General features: G+C 43.4%; 1 protein-coding gene and 1 pseudogene across 1 annotated transcript in view; one reads left to right on the top strand and one right to left on the bottom strand.

The window, feature by feature from the left end:
• Positions 1-14,611, top strand: part of LOC119377492 (Golgi reassembly-stacking protein 2-like) — a 44,958-nt gene extending 30,347 nt beyond the window's left edge. The window contains 3 exon segments of the mRNA XM_037646928.2: positions 3,181-3,273; positions 4,363-4,487; positions 14,229-14,611. Coding sequence (XP_037502856.1) covers positions 3,181-3,273; positions 4,363-4,457 — 188 coding nt within the window. The 3' untranslated portion in view covers positions 4,458-4,487; positions 14,229-14,611.
• Positions 14,612-21,484: 6,873 nt separating this feature from the next.
• LOC119377493 (anion exchange protein 2-like) overlaps positions 21,485-24,055 on the bottom strand; it is a 49,828-nt pseudogene continuing 47,257 nt past the window's right edge.

The following is a 24,055-nucleotide window of genomic DNA, read 5'->3' on the forward strand; positions in this document are numbered from 1 at the left end:
GAGGTGTGATTGGGAGGGAGCCGCGCGGAGCGAGTAGAAACTACCGCTTTCCCTCATGATTCCTCATCATTGCACCGTCGGCCCATCATGTGGGGTCACCATTCACTTCTCCGCTTGTTTTTTTAACGCTTTGCAAAGCTGGCGATAATCAATACAGTGCTGTGTTGCAGCAAAGCCTACACATAAGGAAGCTCATGCTGGAGCACAATGAAATAAATGAAACCAGCCGCTGCCAATTTATTTATGTTCTGCAGTAGGAATCTTACATCTCCGCTGTGTATGGCACCCCAAGAAGCATGCCGATTATGATATTGGAAAACAAGGCTGACATTACGGCTAAGGCAGACTAGACACTTCTGATGCCCGACGAGTAAGCACAGCTGGGTCATCCACGCCAAACGTCCCAGTCATTTTGGCAACCATCTCATGTATTCGAAAAAATTGTGCCGATTTATTGCATGAAAGCAATTGCTTGAATATTTCTGGGAGAAAAAATTTTTGGTCACGTGGAAGCCTTCTGAATTTCGCATAATGTCATCCGAGTGATGTTTGTCAGAAATTTATTCTGAGAGTATTGTATGTCGTTTCAATATCAAATTTGGTTTACATTTTAAGTGAAGACATTTGTGTAAGGTGTACGAAGCTCAGTAATATTACTGCAATTTTTCTGTGATATGCTTCCAGAAATCTTGCCAAAATCATGTTTGAATTTTTCTTGTAATATTGCACCATGTATGAATATTTATATTTCTCACTCCTTCTTTCTTTCTCTTCCCGTTTTCTAGCTTCCCCTTTCTTTCTATCTCTTTCTGTCTATATATTTTTCTTTTTTTCTCTATTTCTTTCTCTTTCTTTTTCATTGTATACTCCCTCCTCAGCCTCACTTCCTTTCCATCCCCTTGGTATACTATACTATACAAGGCTATGTTATGCTCTGCGAGTGTGCCTGGGTAGCCGAGTGGTTACGATGCTTGCCTTTGGACCGTGGGTACACGGGTTTGAATCCTGCCTTGTGAAGAAATTTTTTTCACCATGAAGTTCTCTTTCTTTCTTTTCTCTCTGTACTCGTCTCTCACCCATTGGAGTTATTCCATCCCACGCCGGACAAATCAGCGCACTTGTTGTGGAAGCGAAGCAGAAGATGAAAAGGAGGACGAACATGGGGCGTGCGGTTCATGATGATGACAGTTTTGCTCGCGGATTACAATCAACAGCTGGCATAAACAGCTCCACTGTTAAAGGGCCAGTAAACAACCCCGAGGTCCAAAAATTGTAATTAAGAGAATATGCGCACTTTTGCTATGTGAACATGCTGCCACAAGAATTTTGTGAATACATGCTATAAAGGAAGTTACAGGGGTTAGAACATCCGCTTCAGCTGGTTTCAAATTTTCGCGCGGCCTCGCCGCCCTCCTCCGCCACAGGGAGGGAAGGCGTAGCCCGTCGTCGTGACTCCGCCCACTTCGGCAACGTGACACGACGTCAGCAATTGACGTCATCAGCGAGCTCGATCACTCACAATGCACTTTCGCTTGCTGCGGCTCCTGGTTGTTTAATGTTTACATTGTCGCACGTGCTCCGTAACTTGATGGGCAGTTTTCGGCTCTTTGGTATTTTTAAACCTTTGTGACAGTTCACAACGCAGCAGGAATGCATGCTTCCTTTCCAAGATGACGAAGGTGCTTAAGAGAAAAGAACCCCGCGAAAAGAACTGCGCGTGCAATGGGAAACTAAGCAAGCGCGACCCGTCCGAGCTACCGGAGATTCCCCCTCTCTCCGCTCGATTTGTAGCCGACAACGCTTCCTCTCCACGTGTTGATCATGTCGAAGGCGATATGCGTGCAACCCGACAACTGCGTGGCCGAAACCGCATCACCGCAGGGCCAAGAAACAAGGCGCAGTTTGTAGCGATGGGTGGGAACAGGAACTGACGTTAACTTGTTGAGACCTGGTTTAGACCAATTGACGAGCTCAGTGGTACGTCAAGTTGCCCATGGGCAAGTTCGCGTCACTGCGCGTACGAGGGGGGTTGGTCCGGCGAAGGAAAGAAGCGCGGGAATTGTTTTTCGAAATGGAGGGTCTGCGCGGCGCACGGCACTGTAATATTCGGAAAATGTGATCGCCGCGGTCTACTGTACGAATTGGCGACTTGTTTGGGGGGTGTAAAAGAAAAGTCGGAGCCTGTTTACTGGCCCTTTAAAAATTGCAGTAATATTATTGAGCATCGAACACCTTACGCAAACACTTTTTATTAGTATGTAACCAATTTTGGTAGTGAACGAGAAATGATACTGTCAGAATCAATTTTCTAACACAGTCAGATGACGTAATAGCAAATTTGGAAGGCTCCCACAACAATTTTTTCTCTACGAAATATTCTAGCAATTCATCGTTTTCAATGCAATAAATCGGAACGATTTTTTTTCGAAGGCATTTGAGTGGTTGCCGAAATGGCTGGGACGTTTGTGTGGAATGGCCCAGCTGCATATGAAGATTTTGAGGTGCTATTTACATTGATACCATTTTTCTTGTGTATATCACCTCTATGTATAACCCTACTTCCCCAACTAAAAACATCATAAAAACAAAAAAAAGTGTATTGCTGTGAAGGCATGTTCCTACATTATCGTAAAGCACTGCCGTGAAGCCATCTTGCACACTGAAATTCGCAACAAAAATATTATAATTTCATTAAAAGCTGTATATTGAATTATCCTATATATTGAACTAATTTCAGTTTTCTTTCTAGTTCGATATGTGGGTTCGACTGTGTAGTGAAGAATATGGCCTTGTAGGTGGGCTTAGCAAGCAAATACTCTTAAAGTGTACCTCGATGTCGGGTGTCATCTTCCATGTGTCACAGTAGACTGCACAGTGTTTTGAATGTTTATGTGTATGTTCACAACCTGGCCTCTGATCCAAACTGACCTCCTCCATGTCACTTCTGTTTCGTGTGCTAAACAGCTTTGCTGGTCATCCACCTTCACAGAGTGGAATGGCTCACAAATTTTTTAGTAAAGCGAATGTTTCATTTGTGGCTTTGCACTGCTTTTGGATAGATTTCCTTCAACTAGTATATTCATTACAGATCTGATTGGTTTATTAAAGGTTGAAATTTTGGCCTTGTCTTCATGACATCAAAACATATGTAGTGGGGCTGATGTAATTTTTTTTCTGTAGGGGAAATTGCACCTGTACCAGCTGCTACAAGTGAAAGCACAGAAAGCAGACCACCTAGCAGTGCTCCCCTCGGTTCAGAACAGGATCGGACAGGTATGTGAAGAAATTGTGAATGAGATCTCATGGTTACATAGTGCCTTAACCGATAACACATTGTTTTAGAAAATCATCACATGTATTACTGGTGTAGTTTGAGGTATTAATTATTTTCAGAGCCCTTTTCTGCAATTTTTTTGTAAAGCTTGTATATGTCATAAGTTATGCCCATGATTCCAAGCAATAAATAACATGGCTATGGCAAAATGCATAGTAAAGTACTTCACGAGGGAAATATTGCATTGCTGTAATTAGGGAGTAACGACTGTACGACCTTGCATACATTATGAATATGTGCATCCTAAAATATATATAATATATGTTGGCCAAATAAGATGTCTAGATATTTAAACGAATTGACCTGTGAGAGGCATGAGAATGTTGTGGTTACAGAAAGATCTTTTGAAACTGCAGTGCTATATACAGGTATTTTTTTTTTTGACAAGAGATTTTTTTATAAAATGCTATAACAGTCAGGCCCCTGTCGTCTTTGCAGACAAACTCTAACGCCGAGGTAGAAAAATTTGCTGCACCTGAAGTTACATTCGAATGAGTAATTTAAAAAATTCGTTAATTAACTCCTTAATTATTAGCTTGAGGGCCGTTGTTCATATGGAAAGTTGTCGGGCGTGACAATTTGACGTTCCCGTTTTTTTTTAAATTGCACGTCATTTGAGACAATAATCATCGAAATTCAAAGCCCCCATCTAGGTGAAACTGAAAACTGAGTGCACCGGACCAGGCGCGCATGAAATCCATCATAATTGTTACGTCAGACCGGAAGCTCACGTGACAATTTTTGAAAATAGGCATGTCGCTGCAGAATATGGTCAGGAAAAACGGCAAGCCGTCTCAAATACCCAATTCGACCGCTTATCTTTGCGTTTGGTGTGTAGTGCTTATCCAATTCTTTGTTAAACTCAAAAGAAGTGCAAAGAACTCGTTTGCTTGTCTGCGAGAAGCAGCGCCGCAGTGGCTGCCACTAGTTTTAAGCTGCACAGTGAAAGAAAAAGTGGAAATTGCGGTTTTCTTGTGTACAGTGCGAAAGAAACAGATAAGCAAATTGGGGCAAAACTCTGCCATCAGCAGGTCCAGCCAGTGCTGTCCCCCTGACCACACCAATTAGCCTGCCAGGAATGCCGCCCATTACAGTGAGTGCCTCATGCCACCCGATGCTCTAGCAAGCCTCGGATCATCAAGTGAAGCTCCTGGTGAGTCTGCTGGATTTACTACCTAGGCTAGCAAATCGCTGAAAAGCGTCAAATATTTTTGTTCTGCTTTTTTAATTTCTTGAAACCTCTCAATAATTTCTCTAAATAATTGCGGTGCTTCCCACAACTGCTGCATTTTTTTTTTCTTTTTTTTTCAAATTATAGGCCACATGCTGCATCCTGTGTGCACAATATAGGCATTGCAAGTTGTGGGACCCATATTTGTACCTGTCTTAAGTTTTTGGAATGCTGGAAGTTATTATTCTTAGGCCATGAAGTACTATTTCAAGTTTCTTAAGTCTCTGCCTGTGCAGTGTAATAATATCAAGTGGCCTTTTTTCAATGGCATTTTTCAGTGATTGCTTATGCAGATGGCTCTAACTGTTAAAACAGGATGCCAATGGATGCTGGAGTTTTCCAGCTTAAGCCTTTTGCTGCATCTTGGGTGGCCAGCAATCTTACTAAACTATTATGAGCAGCTGTGGATTTGTTGTGTAGAAATCTGCTCATTGTAGGACAAATGGAAACATGCTGCATCTTGGAAAGTGCAGCTGAATCTGGCACACCTCATACATGTGGGAGGGGTGCTAATAAGCTTAAGGAATTGTCCGGTCATTTTACAAACAAAAACAAATGGTCTTAGAAGAAAGTGTGTGTCTTGTTGTATTCTTGCCAGCTTGGAGGGCTAAGGCAAGTGCGTAATTAATCTGGAAGTAAATATCAAATTCAGCACTTTTTTAATATCTCATGTCAACGACAGAACGTGCTGGCAACCGTGAGCGTGAGATCACACGGGACTGTGTCAGGTGGCTTGGGCCACCAGGCAGACGTGCCAAGCTGCATTATATGTAGTTGCACGAGTGCAGCCAGTTTTTCTTTGTTTTGTTTTTTGTGAATTTAGTGTCCAGGCTAGTTATAAGGCTTAAGGGGAAGACCCATTATGTTATGGATTCACCCGACGTGACTTTTCACAAGTTTTCCATTGACAAGAGCCTACAGGTGGAAGTGGGTTGACGCTGTTTGTAGTGCCAACAGGTCTCGGTCGGAACACTCAAGACTGTGCACGGCACATCATGAAGACGAGTGCTATGAGTTGAGCGTATGCCTCTCACCGGATTTTGGCGTCTCCACTAGTGGAAGGCCGCAAACCCATCAGCGGAAGCCTGATCTGGCGCCCACAATTTTTTACCTTTCCAAGCCTCTATGCCTGAACATTCTGCCTTTTTGAAAAAAAAAAGGAAAGGAAGTAACTGCCCATCAATTAATGAATTGTGCAACCGTTATTGCCATAGGATTTCACAAATGCAGTGATTCCACTCCTGCGCCATCCTGATAACGTCGACGGAAATTGCGGCAAACTGCGCCAGAGTCTCGGGTTTGGGGTCGTCTGTCACTGGCAATCGCACCGCCAGCGTGTCAAAACATGTGCAGCTTCATCTTGGGCCGCCACAGTCGCAACCACAGACCAAGAATTATTCCGCTGAATAGCTTGTGCGTGCGTCCCGAGTAAGCCATGACGCCATGCTCGTTGCCGATGCAGGTCCTGTTGTGCAGGTCGGCTCGACGGCAAAACGCACTCTCAGCAGAGGCTCCCGACGTCTAGGCCAATCGGTAGTGAGAAAGTGTGGCGGCGATTCATCGTTGGACGTTGTCTGTTCCAGAAACGCTGCTGATAGCTCGTTTCAAGCGTCACACTGCACGTAATTGAAGCAGTGTTCACTAATAAATATATACGTGTGACGCTAAAATGTCTGTCACTTCTGTTTCATGACATAGTGGAATGAAAAATTGGATCTTCATCCAGAAGAGCTTTTTCGTAATTCCTTCCACCAGCACATCCGGGTTCGTAATCGCTCTTGCGGTAAATACCCCCTAAAAGGCCCTGCTCTTTCGACGTCGTGAGTGATAGGGTACGTCCCAATTTGAATTTTTCGCTTGATTTTTAAAAAGTGTAATTTCATTAATAAAAGCATGCCTCCTGGTCGGAGCAGCCGTAATTCGGTTTTAATACATCAGCTGTTTGTAGTGGGCCCGTCGCTGACGGCCCTGACGTCGGAATGCCCGATGTGAAGCGGCTATGCCATGTTACATGTCCTCCCCTCGCTTTCCAGGGTCAATAGCTGACGGTTAAAAAAAATCAGTGTCACTTAAGGGCAAAGCAATGAATGCGATACCACAAATTGCACGAAGGAAAGAAGATGACTTCGCGTAACTCAATTGCTGGTTTAATTGAATATGGCCGCTCCAGGGACAGAAGCGGTTTTCGTGCATTCAGTTTTTTAAACGCGAAGCAAGTGTTGCGAACACAGCAAGCTTACGAGCAGTCTCCTGATGCCTCGAGATAGTGCGCATGCCAGCGACGCAACCCCCCCCCCTTCTCCTCCCTTGGCGTCCCTTTATGCTCCTTATGAAAGACGGACGGCAGGCCGTTTCTCTGTTTCCTCTCTGTTTGATGAGCAATCGACGGCAGGCCTCGCACGCGGGGTGATGCTATCGCATGTGCGCCCCCCGTGCGACGGAGACGGCTGGCTCGTTTCATCTCCGCTTCAGACGTGTTCGTCGCCGGTAGCTGGCGATCTTTTACTCGCGGGTAGAACATACGATGTGCGGGGTGGTGTTATCAATTTGGAATTCATACGAAGCGTGATGGCGACAGCAAAAACCCGTCGACGGTGTCCGTATAATTGCTATCGCAATGAAAATAAAATAAAATGAGGAGCCATTCCACTTTGTGAGGTGGATGACCAGCGAAAATGTTTAGCACACGGCACAGTGGCGACATGGTGGAAGCTAGTTTGATATGCAAGGCCAGGTTGTTGAAGGCCAGGCTGTTAGTGTTCAATACGCAATATTAATGTGAAAGCCTTAGATACCTCATCAAACACAAAATTGACCGTTGGCGGCGTCAACAGGATTGATATGAAAAAAATCACGTGATGACGTGATCATGACATCATCGATCGCTAAAACTTGTGACGGCATACACCATGAAGTCACATGATGTCATCACGTGACATCGTCCCTTTGCACTGCCTCAGTGATCGTTGTGCCGATCATGGAGGCAGTGCAAAACCAGGTGAGGTGCAGAAAGCTTGCAATGCCTCCGATGCTGGTGGCGGTGCAAACTACGTTAGGTGCAGAAAGTTTTGAGAGGGGGGCAGGGGAGGATTACTACATCGAGCGAGTAGAAAAAGAAGGGCTTTCGCCTTCGAGTCCTCTTTGGTGAATGCGTAAGGGACCCTGGGAGTTTTTCTTTTTTGTCCTTGCACTGCTCCTAGAGGGTTTTCGGCATACAATCGAAATGTCCTAGCTAGTATATGCAGCTTCGCTGTAAAAAGGGAACCAAGTTTGTTAAATCATGTAGTCCCCCGTTAAACGCACTTTCGGACACTTTCGCAGAAGCTTGACTTTGAAGCAGATCTCCATCTTCCAGGCAACCCGGTGCATGCGCAAACGATTGTATGGAAGCATTGTGAGAACGCTCTTGCTACAGCACAGAGAGGCCTCAGAACGAGGGAAGGGACTGCCGGAGGAAGTTGGCTTTTTGAGGCGCTAAGTGATGTCATGTTGCACCCAGCAATACAGTCGATTGAGAATAAAAAGAACCTGGCTTTCGCCTTGTATTCGTCTTAGGGGAATGCATTAGGGATATTGTAACTATATAGCATTGAGGCACTGCTGTACGTCGCAGCATTTGGCTACCACGTCTGCTGGTAACCACATAGATGTATTTAGAGTGTTAATTTTATTGATCCAGTATTCTGTTTATTTGATAGTTTCGAAAATATTCACTGAAGAGATTATTCCAGAGCACTCAACTGCATGACGCCCATATTTTTGTATGATTGAGTGAAATATAGAGATGATTTTCTCCATGAGGTTTGGAATGAATCGAAATATTTCTAGCTCTTCATAAGAGTCCCATAATAATTATTCAGGTGCTGCTCCAAAAATTGCTGCGAATCAGAAGTCCTCAGTAGCATCACTGCAAATGTGACTCGCAGCTTTCGCATAAAACCAGCAACTGCATCAGGCATTTGCGTTGATGCAGAGGCATGTTTAAACCGCGGCTTCCACTAAGGTGCCCTACAACACACAAAAAGGGGGAACAACCTGTGTCATTTTTACGCGGTTGCATGAATGTTATTCTTCGTCCTCTCCTCCTGAACTCGTCGCGTCCTCAAACTCTCCTCTGTCTGAGATGAGAGCCTCCTCTGTTCCGTCGAGTTTGTTCAAGATTTCCGTGACCTTAAAGCATTTCTCCACAGCTTTGAAGAAAATCCCACCCTGTGCTTCAGGAACCTAGTGGCACAGGTCCACAAGGGTGCCCCCTTCAGCCATCAAGTTGGTGTTTTTTAGTGAGGCAGCAACCCAGAGGCAGCGCTAAATCTTGGTGGCTGTGCTTTTGCTCTCTGGAGGTGCCGAAAGCTCTGCATGGCTGCCTTGTTTCGCCCCCGAAGAAAAAAAAAAAAAAGAAACTTCGGAATTATCACCGCACACATATAACACTGCTAACCTCCTCAAAAATTAAGGTGTGGCTAATACACGGGTATTTTTAAATGTATTTTTGGGGGGAATCTTTAACAAAGTTTTGGGTGCGGTTTTACACGGGCGTGGCCATTACACGAGCATATACGGTACTAACAGTTGTTTAGTTAATGAGGCATAGGCTCGAGGAATAAATAGCGTCAAGCAAACTGTGCATCAAAGTACAGAGCAGAGAGCTTCGAGAGTCCCATGCACGGTTCCACTGTGACGTCATGCTGCAGTGGCCACTGCTAATTGTACGATATGTTGCTAGTTTCGTATGCATGAGAAAGAAGGCTGAATACAACTATATAAGGCTTCATTTAGCGTGAAAGAATCACCGTTATGTTTTGAATATACATGAAACACCCGACAGTTCATAATGTTTAAAATATTGCCGGACAATCCCTTTAACTACCAACACATTCTGTTTGAGATGATGAATGTACAAAGTGATCATGCCAGTGCTACTACTATAGGGAATTTTTCTGTAGACTTTACCATTGCGTTTTTACAGGCTATGGTGAAGTACGTATACGTAATGGGAAATGCTGGTAGTACACCAGATGATGCAGAGCCTAACCAGAAGCATACAGTGCTGATATTGCATTGCAGTGATTTACTCATTTTTCTTAACTGCTGGTGTAAAGAGAGTGATATAATTAAATCTTAGTACTTAGAACACTGACATGGCTGGAATAAATTTGAAATGTAATGTAGTTTGATGAAATGCCACAATATCTCTTCGTTACCGCGAGAAAATGGTCATTTTTCAAAGGTCTCGGGAAGAAATTTTTGCCAGTTTATAAAGTACTCTAGCTCGCATTGCAGCATACCAAATTATGCGTAATGAAATGCCCTTTCCAAAAAATGTAAGTTGTAGGCAAGGAAATATTATGGAATATAAAAATTTGGAAGTGTGTAATTTTTGTTGTCAGCCAATAACACAGAAACAAAACATATACAAAAACATTCAAAACCAAGAAATCCAGAATATAGATTTTGGAGATAAATGACTTAGGAATAGTATAAAAAATAGTAAATGCTCTAACAATGTTGCTATTAACATACAACAAAAACTGAAGCGAGGTACTGCTTCATTGCTTGTGCCATGCAGTGAAGATTTCATGGTTTTCGTGAGCACACGTTCACTTCTGCACTTTTTGCACAAAATTTTTGTTTTTTATATGAGAAAAGCTGGTGATGTTTTAATGTAAACAACATCTACATAAATAAAACATCTATATAAATCAGAAGTCCAATAAACACCAGTTCGTCTGCATAACCTCTTTCCTGAGCCACCTTCCCCACATAGGTGGTTGGTCAAAAATATGCATGCAAGCATATTATTTGTATGTTTGCAAATAGTATTGATCACCTGTGCTGTGAAAAAAAAAAAAACGAAATCACGCACGTTCGTAAAACATCTCGCGCCGCTTTTAGTGCGGGGCCGAGGGGGCCGTCCGGAGCACATCCGACAGCAGCACATCGCGCCCGAGCACATGTGGACCTTGTGCGTAACCAGAGTAGCTCTCAGAGATGTGCACAAAGGTCAGCAGCTACGCACGCACAGGGGAGGAGACAACTTGAGGCTGTAAAGGAAAAACTAACCCCTGAACGGCTGTGGATGTCCCAGACTGACGCAAAGCATCATCGCCGTCAGAGCTTGAAGCTGAGGTGCTGTCATATTCGGAATCAGAGCTCGTTCCCTCGTCACTCAGTGCAAGTGTAGTTGCATGATAGTTTCGAGCGTTTCTCGCAACGCAGGTGGGAACCCACGCGGCATGACTACGGCGCCATGGGAGCGACTAATGTCGCCCGATGCTCTCCTCCTCGGATTTAACAAGAGAAGCGACACCGAAACTGCTGGAAACTGGCTAAAAGGCCACCTTTACACATTATACACAGGCAGACCTTCGACAATAAGTTCTGGTAGAATAAATCTTCCCTGACTCCAAACAGCAGCTCTCTAGTCAATAGCTGGCATCAGTTTCGGGCAATTAGCGCTCAGCACTGTTATATTGCGAAGCTGACACGATAATTTGATATTTGACTGGCAAGGTTTCGTTTGATTACAGAATTTTGATGTTACTGAAGCATAACCACGAGCGGCACGCATTTCTCTCAAGTGTTTCAGCCAAGCGTACTTTCCCAACAACACACGCACATTGGTTCATATCCGTCAAAGACCACTGTGTTGCCAAAGCAGGCAAATTCAATTTGATTCTTAAAGTTCAGTGGCTGGACTAATCACTAGGAGGTGCTAGTTGCATGACATACAAATGTAACATGCCAATATCGACGGTTCAAAGCATCGATCACCGGTGATCGATTTGAATAGGCGTGGTAACGAAAGAGATATGTCGCTACCAGCTTCGCCACTGCCGTTAATGGCTCTGGCAACCCGGTATCTGCAAATTCTAAGAAGTTTATGCACAAGCTAAAGCTATTACATAAGTGTAGGCCTTAAGTAGGATGGAAAACTGGACGAGGTGGTATAGATTCATCTTTGCTAACATCATGACTAACGTGGACGAAGAAGATACACGCGGCACAGCGCCGTGCCGTGTGTACCTTTCTCTTCTTCCTCTGCATTAGTCTTGCTGTTGGCCAAAATGTAGGCCTTCTGGAAGATGCTGTGGTGAAGTATGAAGGCGCTAGTCAACAGAAGGTGCCTTTGAATTCTTTACGAGATTTAAAATATACATGCAAGGTTTGATGCCGCATCTAAATCATCATGTGGATACTGGTTATTTCAAAATCTAATGTAATTTCTGCAGTGTTTATGACCTTGTTATATGTATATGATAGGTGCTAGGAGGTTCTATTTATTTATTTGGGAAATTGGATGCCTTCAAAAATGAGCACTTAATTGGCTTAAGGTGGGGAAAATTAAAAAATGCCCCTGCTTTGTCTGCCCTAAAACACCCAAGAATTGCCAGAGAGCTTGGGACACACAACGTTGTCCAATGTGAGTCTTATGTATTAGTTTGCTTTCTTTTTAATTTTTATTGAGTAAAGAGAAGCAGAAAATCTATTTCCCAATATAGGCTGAATTTATAACGTTATAGGTAGTTAATTTAGTCACTGTAGGTTTATTATTAGAAAATTATTGTCAATGTTCCATTTTTTTTTAAAATCAAATCTGCCCTTAGGAATAACATATTTACGCGATTATCACGAGAGGTACGTCACACGTCAACAAACAAGTTAAACTCGTGCGTAAAGTCTATTAAGGATCGTAGGAATGGTCCTTGTATCTACCCTTGTAAGTCTGGAGTGCGACTGGGACGATGACTGGTTGCTCTGAGGTAGCGAAGGTGTGCTGGCTCTAGGCTGGGGCACAACCACAGCAAGTATGTCAAGTCCACTTCAGTTATAGAAGTGTCACAAAAGGCGCGTGGTTCCGTACGCTGCGCGGTAGTGTTGCAGCCAGTGGGCGGTCGCTGCCAGTGTAAGTGCAACCCCAACGCAAAGTCTCAGAAGTGCCACTTCCTCTAAGCGAGTAAGGCCACCTGGGAGATTGGAACCACGTGGTGGTATAAGTGCTTGTGTGGTGCATCAGAGGCATTTCTTTTGGCACAGCAGTCTTCCACAGTTATCTTCGGGAATTGTGGCAACGGGTAAAATATGATAGGCGAGAGACTAGCAGAATCCCCTCTAGCTGGCCAGACGCCGCCGCTCGTGGAGCCCATTCGATACATATCGTTGCGCTGATATTTTTTGCCAGCTGATGGATGGCATCTGAAAACATCGTCGATCGGCTACATGGCAGATGTGCCGAATTGCTACCGTGAAGTCTGTGCGAAGAACGAGCTTAGAGTAGCACTCCGCTTCAACAAAACGCATCAATGCATTGAGACCATCCCGTATAGCGATATTTGTGCCAGAACATCATCACCAGTACGTCATTTGGCGTCACAGATTGAAAGTATTTTGGGCACATTGGCTCAGCAAATGTTACTGATAGTTGCTATGTTGAGTGTCTGGCTCCTGTAAAATGGTGTTAACTGTTAAAGAATGACGTCGGCCCTAGCATACATAATTAAGATTTGTGACGCAATAGTGAGCTGGTGCAGAAACTTCGAGGTAATCTTGCCACCAGTTTTTGCCTTTTGCACCTTTTCTGCTTCTCTAAACATCATCTTGTGAGAAGAGAGGCATTTTTGGTGTTGTAGCAGGATAATGTGCTAATGCGGATAAAATCATTTGCCTCTTTAGTGTACCTTTAAGCATTTGAGAACACATTTTTGGTTGCAAGTTCCAAGCATAAAGTATGCATTTACCTGATGTCTTCCTCTTTTGGAAAAGTACTATTTCCCAGATAGGGAAATAGTACTTTAGTTGGTGTTATTGTGCTCATTTGCACAATAGCATCAATTTCTTAATACGAGGATAAGAGAGATGCATTACAGCACTGAAACTTAGCATGAAAAAATTCAAGTGCGCGACACTTTTTGCCACTTTGCCTGAACAGCAAAATTACACAACGGGAGGCTCTTGTATAAACTGCATTTTTAGTGCTTTCTCTTGTTGACTTGCATAGCGTTATTGGTGGAGGCGCTGCTACTTGACAATGAAGGGAAAGAATGCACATGTTCCAGTACTATCATGAATGTTGTTTTCTTGAAATAAAATTCTAGCTAATTTTTCAGGATAGAAACACAAATTCCCTAATAATTTGTGGTTTTCGTGGTTGGTAGGCATGCTGCTTTACTACACGACTCACTGTCCTGGTAAGGACTGCAGTCACACAGCAAGTAATGCAGTAATACGAGACATCCTTGCATAAGGAGCAAAACCTCGTGGCATTGAGGGACATGTGCGACGATATGTCGCACTTTTTTTTTTTTTTTTAGGAGAAGCAGGGACACATTTTGCTTTTTTAAAATACATAATGAAATTCTGTTAACTAGGCAAGAAGAAAAACTAGGCACACTTGTGTTTTCCTCTGGTGTCGATTAAAATGTACCTTTTTTTATACTATATAAAATTGCTAGCCACTTTTTTAACAAAATTTCTAATTAATCATGTAGAAGAGAAGGCTCATGACTACCGTATATGCTACAGCTGTTATTGCCAATCTAGGTGAATTAGTGAATTTCAGAGCGAGTTTTCTGCAGTGGTGTTTTACTGTTTAATTTCTATTTAAAATCATATTATTCCATGACAGTATGTGAAGACATTTTGTATGATAATGTGTGAAATTTCCAGGAGTTCGTGAAGAAGCATCTGCAAAGTCTCCAATGGCAGCGCCCCAGCATCTCTGAAGCATCTGCTTGGCATCAAGGACACATTTCCACACTACAGTACCCTCTCGGAATATGCAGTGTGATGAAAAAGTTCTATTCACCAGTGGGGAAAACAAATGGGAATGTCTTCACCAAACTATGGGCACCCTTCCCCCAATGAATTGCCACTGTTGCTTGGCTGGTCTGTCGCATTATCCTGGGAAAAGCAGTTAGTTATGCTGTTGAGTCGCTGAATCTCTTCCCTTGTGGCACCAAGCCATTCAAAGCCATTGGTCAAAAAGTTTCTGGGAGATGGTGTAGCGGTTTTGCAGCACAAGAAAAGAAACAATAAAAGAAAGCAAGAATAATGTGCATTTTTGAAAAGGGGCCATCGTTGCTGTGAACTTGTCTTTCTTGCACAGTGCACCTTCTTACAATGCAATGATATTGCTGCTAGAAGTATTTTATATGGCTGCTCAGGAATGTCAAACAATGTTGCAAAAAGGCTTGCCATTGTGAACTTTTTTTTTCTTATTCACTGTACACATTTCTTGAAGGATGCAGCAGTACAGACTCCAGATTTCCCATCACTGGTGCAAACGCCAGTGATGCCCCTGTTTTGGTACTTCGGTGGGTGAAATGCATAAATTGTACAATTCGCTCCCACCGTCTCATTGGCTGTATTTTCACATAGTACAACACATTTTAGTTGTAATAGTACTACTAGCTATCTGGCGAGTAAGCTACATTTAGAGAGGTGTCTAGGTGACCTGAATGTTTGCAAGTTACCCTCATGACATCTCAGTAATTCTGGCTGGCGATCAGTGAACATGCCAGTATGAGGGCTAGGGCCGTGAACCATGTTGTTGATGTTGAAAGTTGTGCAGTGAGCCATCTGCTGCACAGACTGATCATTGTTTTTATTAACAGCGAAGCTGTTTAAGCTCGCTGTAATTTGTCTGTCAGAAACTGAAATGATCATCACCATGAACCGGCGTACGCTCTCTACATCCTCGTTCTCTTCGACTTAGCTCCCAGAACACGTGTGCAGAAAGAAAGATATATAAAAAAGATTCTTGGCGAAGAAAAATTCTTCACCAGGTGCGATTCGAACCGCACACCCTCGATCCAAAGGTGAGCGTCCTAACCACTCTGCTATCCGGGCACAGAAGCAGAGCATAGTGTAACAAGGGGGTCGAAAGGGAAAGGAGGAGGGGAGAGTAAAGCATAGCATAGAATGAGAAAGAGAAATGTAGAAAGAGATAGAGAAAAGGAGGAAGCAAGTGATAGACAGAAAGGGATGAAAGAGGAAGAAAGATGGAGAAAAATAAATAGAAATAAACATTAAGACAAAGGACAGAGAAAATGAAAGAAAATTTGCAAAACAGCAAAGCCAGGACTACATAGATGCCTGTCAGCTCTGCTGCCTCCAGTGCAAGTTATGTTAATTTTTCTTTTGGAGAGGGAGGGTATGGAGTGAGAATATATACATGGTGAAACTCCCATCAGCACAGGTGAGCATATATAACAAAAATGGTATGTGCCGACAGAGGCACACGCAGTGGTGGCGCCTTATGGTAGCTGGAGCACAACAATAAAATGTGGATTGGCTCCCACCATGGCAGCAGCCAAACCGGAGGAACTCATGCAAGGGGTTTCCTTGGCAACCAAAACGGCAGAAATTTTCTTGTTGGCCACCTGATGATAGGATTTTACCTGGTCACTGCAAATAGCCAAGTCATCATCATCATCAGCCTGTCTACGCCCACTGCAGGGCAAAGGCCTCTCCCATGTTCCGCCGTCTGCTCCTAAATGTCTGTTGCTCCATGGCTGGGGGATACATAACCATGGAAATGAGTAGCAATCCCCTTAAGCCCAGCTTATCCCATGCACATTCCAGAGTAGCCATCTAGTAGGTAGAAGGGAAGGACCTATTCGGTAGAACAGTGTGCTCAAATTTTGGCTGTGCAGTACTGGGCTAATTGGTGCACGTTATGAAAATTGGTATCAAGAGCATTAGTAGTATGTGCCTGCATTGTAGTGATTGGGAATTCATACCTAGTCAGTAGCTTTTTAAAGCTGAAAAGCTTGGCATTATTCATACAGCTGAGGTCTGTCTGAAATGTTTAGAGCAAATGTCGAAAGGCACACGGAATGAATGAGTTAGGGAAAACCAATGTAATGTCATATATTTATTAAAACAATGCAAAAATAGTTAAATATCAACATTGCATTTATGATGTAGCAAAGTGTTGCACTGCATAAGTACAGCAGTGCCAGCTTTCACGAACATCCACCAGGCATAATGTATAATAGGAAAACATATTGATCTGAAGCGGGAGAGCTATACAGGTGCATTGCAAAACAGCAATGGCAGTAAACGGATCGAGCAACAAGGAATAATGTTCCAGAAAAGCAAAACCCCTTCTGTAAGGTACATCAAATGCTTAAATTATATAGGTGGTGAAGGCAGTGTACACTGTCACCACTTTAAACAAAAAAAATTGTTGTTTGCTGTTTCTACTTCCTAATAATAATGCACTTGATGCGTGACTTGAAATAAATGCTTTCAAACATGAGCTGTGCCATATGTGCTTGCATACCATAGCTTGTCCTTGTTGCACACGTTGAAGGGTAATGACTCCTCATAATAAACACTTTTATCCACATTGTAGCAAGAGCAGTCCAATCTTTTAAGAACATGGCAGCTTCAACTCAAGTTGTCCACTGCTCACAGTTGTGCATTTCAATGATTTTAAGAACTTGGCCTGCCACTGTTGAGGGAAAGAAGCCCCCTGAAGTGACAGCTACAAAAGGTGTTTGCATGAGCAGTTTTGGTGGCCAACATCGGCTTTAACAGCACCACTAGCACCATCGTTGACAGTGCTGCTTTATTCTGTTGAGACCCTGCAAATGCTCCATGCATCATAAAACTTGGTGGACACTAACTGTGCCTGTGGGCACACTTGAACATAAGTCTACCACCAAGACCAGCATTTTGGACCACTGAAGCTATATTTCAAAAGGATATCACATTGTTACGAAGTTAGTGTAAGTGTGTGTATTTATATATAATGTTCTCATGTACATTGAATCAGTGGACAACATGCTGAACAAAACTTCATCAGCCATTTTCTTTTTCCATGCTTGATCACAAAAAGGCAGAACAAGTTCATTGCAACAGGTTTCACAGGTACAGTTACAGGAAAACTGATAAAAGGCCTCTGCATCATGAACAAGCAAGCGAGCTTCTACAACATGTTCAGGTGATGATTAAACACTACCATTGTATATACTAAACTTCCAACACAGGGCAACAGTATGCTATGTATGTATATATATATATATTTATATGTATGTATATATCGTTAAGTGCTGTGACAATTATCACCACCAGGATTTTTCCACATGACAATATATGAAATGTGGTGTGTATATATAGATCAAAGCACAGGAAGCAGCTGCTTCCCACCAGGCAATGGACTAAATTCTAGACACCATGGCACTTTGATTAGATTCCACAGCACTACATCAGCAATCAACAAAATTGAGACTACACAAAATGTGAAAACAGAAAAAGTAACAGGCCTCTGCATAAGTATGGCATATCAACACTCAACAGGTGACAACAGAAGGTATTATCATAGGAGAGTTCTTGGAACACTGATCAGATCGTAGGCTCTTTGAGCTATGGTACATGGGTTCGTTGACAGCAACTCCATGTGTTTATGTACAAGGCTATGAAAAGATGGCGCATGACATGCGAATAACTAAAACAGTAAAAAGGCTGAGTGAAGAAAAAAAAAAAGAATAGCATTAACTAGGTAGCAATGTCTGCTGATAAAAGTCTGGATCATCTTCCTCATCAGACTGTAAGTCACATCATCATCCCGTCCAGCTGAAAAAAAAAAAAAAAAGTGCATCAGATGTGGCGATTCAAGCAAATTATTATAAAATGTGTTGAGGCAGTCAATAATATTCTAGTGCATTTGTGTGTGTGTGTGTGTGTGTGTGTGTGTGCGCGTGCGTGCATGTGTGTCTTCACACTTCAGTTTTTCGCATACTGTAAGGCTGCATCCATTATCGCATAAGCCTCGGCTAAGCTACGCAAATTCACTACCAACAAAAAACAAACTGTATTGAGGCATCTGCTTAGAGCATATGATAACAATGTAAAAACGATAGCAAAAAAGGGTCTCTCCTTCCTTAGTGGCAGCAGTGACAAGTAAATGCCAAAGGTCTAAGGAAGTGGCACAAAGAACCGAAGCATCATTTGCAAGTAGGATCTCTATGTGAGACACTATTCAAGGTGCAGCGCACCAATGTGTTAAAAACACTGCAAAAATGTACCATGTTGACTGCACGCTGCCTATCAGCTATTGTTTGTATTTCAGTCTATACTACATTTACTTTGCAAGATAGTATAGACCGCTTATAACGTAAGTCGCCGGAGTCGCGAATATCCGCACTATAAGCGGTACCGCACTATAACCAAAACAACCTTCTTCAAAGGCTGCGCTTGCGCAAAACGTGTTGAGCATGTAGCCTCGCGTGTCCGATAATCGACATATGCGATTTGGGGCGCTTACAACCACTTAAATCTCCGAATGCTCAAAAATTAACCGCCAAAGACCCGCATTGCCAACGAAATGAACACGGGGGAAAAAAGCAACCAAAACAAAGTGCCACCGTGGAAATTCGCCGACTACGTTTCAGGCCACCTCGAGGTATGCGCATTACACAGAAACCATGTCGAATCGCGACCGAAATTTCACGTGCTGAGCGCGGTACCGATCATTCGATTTCACGGGCGCACGCGATGTCCAAAGACATTGCAATCGAATCCGAACCACCATTCGAGAGTTGCTTGTGCCAACCATGCCCTCGTTTTCATTAGCGATATGATTCCCTTCCCTTCAAGTGCAGCCATCGCAAAAAAGTTTCGTTAATTCCGCACCAAACCGCAACTTTTATCGCCCGCGACCGCTACCGAAAAGCAACCAACGCTGATTAGGCCTAGCCTGCGGTTTAGCATGTTGTCGCGGGAAGTTTGTCCAAGACAACATGAAGGTCGGACGTCGAAAAGATCGCACTCAAGCACTAACCCAAGAACAGCGCGCGTGATACGAAGTTTGTGTTCGCGGCGCACTGGCAGAAAAGGCGAAAGCTCGCGTAATGAAGCCGCAAAACTTTTCAATTTGCGGACGAGGTAGCAAACGCGATATCTGTAGCAAGTGTGATAACGACGACGCTTTTCCCGACAGGAAACGTACTTTAAAGCGCACATGATGAGGACGCGATCGTTCGTTCCACGCGGAACGCGCTGCCGGCAAGCGGCCGCGGAGCCTTGCCGCCGCCGGTGCAAAGCTACTCCGTCGCCTAGGCAACCACCACCCTTCCACACTCGGCGAGCCCGCACAGCGCTGCCGCGGTCTTTTTCCTCCCTCCGCCCCTCGTTCGTTCACTGTGCGTGCCCTCGCCCTTCGTAACGACCTCGTCGCTCCCTCCCCAGCGGCGTACCTCCTTTGAGAACTGCACTCGCTACCGCGTTTGTCAGAAATATCTTCCCGCAACCGCATTATAAACGGTATTTCATCTTGGGGGACTGCACAATAAGCGGTATGCGTATACATGCGGTTCTATGGGAGGGTAAACGGGAGTCGAAAAAGACCGCATTATAACCGGTCCTGCATTATATGCGGTTACGTTATAAGTGGTCTGCACGTACTGTGAAGCTGCTGTGTGCAACAGACAAAAGGCATAACAACAACCCCCCCCCCCCCCATTGCTCTTATGTTCTTGTCAGTGTCTCCTGTATTACTGTCATGAACCGCTAGCTGGTTCCACATAATAAATTGACTTGCTTCATCACTCAATTTAGTTAATTTTTTTTTATGCATGACTCTTTATGCATAGGGCTCAAAATGGTTTGAATTTCACTTACTTCTATAAAAACAGGCAAGGAAAAAAAAAAGCAAGTGTTATCTTCAAAAACATTATTGGTTTTTGCTTCGAATGACTACTGCTTTGACAATAAATGTTGGTGTTTGGGTAAATTTTGAGGGAAAGTATAGGAATTGAATCATCATCTGCCCAGTTTTATTACTCCAGAAAATTTGTGTCAATACAGTAATGGAACACACATTTTAAACAATAGCCCGTGACCCTGTGACTGAAACACTCAACATATACGCCTTCATTCAAATTTTGTCATTTCATCACGGGGAGTTTCGGCCTGATGCAACACAGCAACCACTTTTCCTGCGCACCTGGCGTCTCGGTTTCGATATCGGGGTCATGAATCGATAATTAATACGTCAATTTGTATGCAATTTTCTTGGATTTCTAAGAAATTAAGTATGCCATATACATATTATGACACCCTACAACTTTTCCATATAAACAACTGCCCTCAAATTAATAATTAAAAATTAACTAACAACAAGCTTTCCTTAACCCCTTAAGGGCTTATGACAACCTAAGCTCGTCGTGAGCAGTCGTCACTTTTTTGCTTATGACGACCTGTGGTCGTCATGGGTCTTTCGCAATGTTCCAAGAGGCTTTTGACGAGCCCAGCTCCTCAAATGGTGCATTTCTATTTACAACACAGATGGCAGCACGGGTTCCGTCATTGGCGCTTTTTGAATGAGCGTTTGCGCAACAGTTGGCGGAATGCGCGCGTTGTGTTTCCTGCGCGTTTTTAAACAAACATGGCCACATGTTGACGGAAATGGCAAAACCATCCGCAAGGAAACCAGGATCTGGTGCAGGTGGTGCGAGAAGGCTCTCTGCGCAGTGCCGTGCTTCGAACGCTATCACACTAAGTGAACTATCAAGGAATAGTGCATTTTGTGCGCGGCAATTCAATTCCAACCTTTACTTTCTAGAGTTGCAGAAATTTTTTGCAGAATACAACTCAAATGCCCCATGTATTATAGAGTAATACATGATGGAGCGAAGAATGGCCAATAAAACATTATTATCTGCCGAAAAAAGTTTTCGCAAATTTTTTTTGTTTTGAACACATTACTGAAGCATTTCGCATCATAAAAAATTGGCAATTTTGGAACATATTTTTTTTGTTAAATGAGCCCTTAAGGGTTAATTAGTCATTTGACTGTTACTTTAGCAGCAGCAAGGTATTTCCGCATTCACGTAAAGTCTGTGTGCAACGAAGGCAGGTACCTTGCTGTCATAAAATCTGTATAGTATTAAAAAAAACACCCTCTAGGATAAAATTCAACTCACACACTGCAGCTCCTTTTCTGTGAAAATGTACTTCAGCTGAAGCCGCAGTGGAATCATAAGCAGCACAAAAGGGAAAGCCAAGGCTAGCGAAGATGACTTGACTGCCCAAAGTACAATAAGGCAGACCACTTGCAGAAGAGTGTAAAGATGCATCTTGGTAGCTTTCACCTGGCAAGGAAAAAAAAACATAAATACTTGCTCAGACAGTGATGGTAAGCAATGGTGTACCTTTTGAGCATAAGGCACACTTGGGAAGTGTTTCGTTGGCTTGAAGAAAGAATTATTCGCTCAAATAGTTGTATTCCAATCATAGAAGTTATCCCCATGTAGAGGAAAACTCCAAACAGCACAGCAACAGGAACTTCTCGCAACAAAGGGCTCATGAAGACTGACAACCCTGCAATGAAAAACAAGAGAGAATGTAAAAATGGCAACTCATCATGCCCTTCACACAGAATGCACGCACACAAAAGTCATAGCCACATTAGAAGCAGTGACGAAATTACAATAACGTAGACCTGCCAACTCTCTCGATTAGCCCGGAAGACTCCAGATTTCTGACCTGTCCTCCCGATTGTACGATCGCGGCCATAAATCTCCCGGTAAACTGTCTCAACCAAATTTAGAAAAAAAAAACTACAGTACCGGTATGATCGCAAGAGCACCGACGCGGCACCCTGTAAAGCCCCCGGTAACTATGCAGCACACAGCGCTTCTCGCGCTACCATGCTACGGTTGATCTAAAGCATAGCCAAGCTCTGCGAGTACCTGGTGCTCACCGGTGTTGTACTGCATCAGGTTGACTGACTGATAGTAGCGAATCGCAGATAGCGCATTTTGAAGCAGTTTCAATTAGCTAAGCACCGAGCGATGTCTGCCAAGGCGTCTAGCTTGTGAGGCACGTAAAAGAGAAAGTGCACTGGCCAGCGTGCCAGTGGATTTGGAACTGACGATATGAATCGGTAAATACTGTGGTAGTGTGTTCAGTGTGAGGCAAGCGACCCACTCAGGTCCATATAGTTCGAAATAGCATGGGCTTCACCAAGGCGCATGCCACCTCATATGAACAAGGGAGGAAACAAAATAAGTTGACGACCATTGATCGAGACTGGAAGTACTAGTAAGAGGGCTAACATCAGTGTTTCCGAAATGAGATAAATTTATGTCTGTTGTTTATGGAGCTCAAAACTACCAATATAAACATTACCGAGGATGCATTCGCAATCGTGAAACCAGCCATTGGCAGTGTCCATTTCAGTTTGCCAAGAGGAGAGCGAGCCATTTTCGGCTGTCCGTGAAATGAAAGTGCGAATTCCGTGCACTGTGCAGTGCTATATTTGTTGCACATATTCACAAGAGCTTAGACTACTGATATGCAGTGATTTTCGAGTATGTTCAAAAAGTGTTTCAGAGCCCCTTTGAAGTGACCATTTGAGGTAAAGGTAGTTTTGTTGACCGATCACAGGTGTCGGCCGGAACAATTTTTTTTCTGACCCCCTCCCCTTCCCCGCGGCGAGTCTCCCGATTTTGGCAGGCCCTAGGTTGGCAGGTATGATAAGATTTCATGTCTCAAAGATGCCATGTCAGATGAGAGGGATGCCATGCTGAAGAAATCTAGTGAATTTTGACTACCTGGCATTCTTTAATATTCACTAACAACATTTGCCATCATTACCTGCCCTTACCACTTTGCTAAAAAGTTCCAGAGAATGAACTCAAAACAATGTGGGAGGTCTTGAAGAATGTCCGCACTTGGCATCTAACTCATCTTCATAAGCCGGTGCAAAAAAACTGAAAACAGGCAACTTTCGCATATATTGTTGACAAACATATTGACAACACAAGCGTGGAAGTGAGTAAATGAGTGTACTATAGTATTGAGAAAGAACTATAAACACAGGTGCAGTGCTGCGCAGTATCGAACATACATGTATCTTAAGATACTCCTTGGGTATCTTGATGTGTATCGCGATACGTCTCGGAAAACAAGTATTCGTATCTGTATTTCCGATACATTCAATGTATAGTGTATCTTAAAACACGAGATACTGCTTAGAAACACCACCGTGCGAACAATAACGTCGACCTGAATTACGGTTCTCAAGCTGATATTGCTGCCATTAAGTCACCTGAATAAAACTAACGACAGTGAAAATCTTTTAGTGAGCACAGGCGATGAGGTGTACGCGTCCCTATTGGTGGAGCTCGAGCCATTCGACAAAAACAAGTGCGCGAACGTCTATGCCCAGCCTACCTTTTGTTTTCCTGATGTTTTCTTTCTTTTTAGTTGTGTTGGTGCCATGACAGTTCATAGCCACTGTGCTGTGCTGCGCACTCCAATGCGTGCGGCGTCTTTCGCACAAATTCTGATGCCGCTATACTGTCGTTATCGAAGTTTGTCTTGCGTGGTGCATCGTTGCTAAGTCTCAAGAATACAAGAATGGGGCTGCTTTGCGTCTCACGGCTTTCACACATCAGCAATTGAGAGATATTGTGGATGTAAGCTTGATTTACACACGATGAGATTGACTTGGAAAACATAAAACTGCGCCTACATACAGG

This window comes from Rhipicephalus sanguineus, unplaced genomic scaffold, assembly GCF_013339695.2.
Source record: "Rhipicephalus sanguineus isolate Rsan-2018 unplaced genomic scaffold, BIME_Rsan_1.4 Seq480, whole genome shotgun sequence".
Lineage (NCBI taxonomy): Eukaryota > Metazoa > Arthropoda > Arachnida > Ixodida > Ixodidae > Rhipicephalus > Rhipicephalus sanguineus.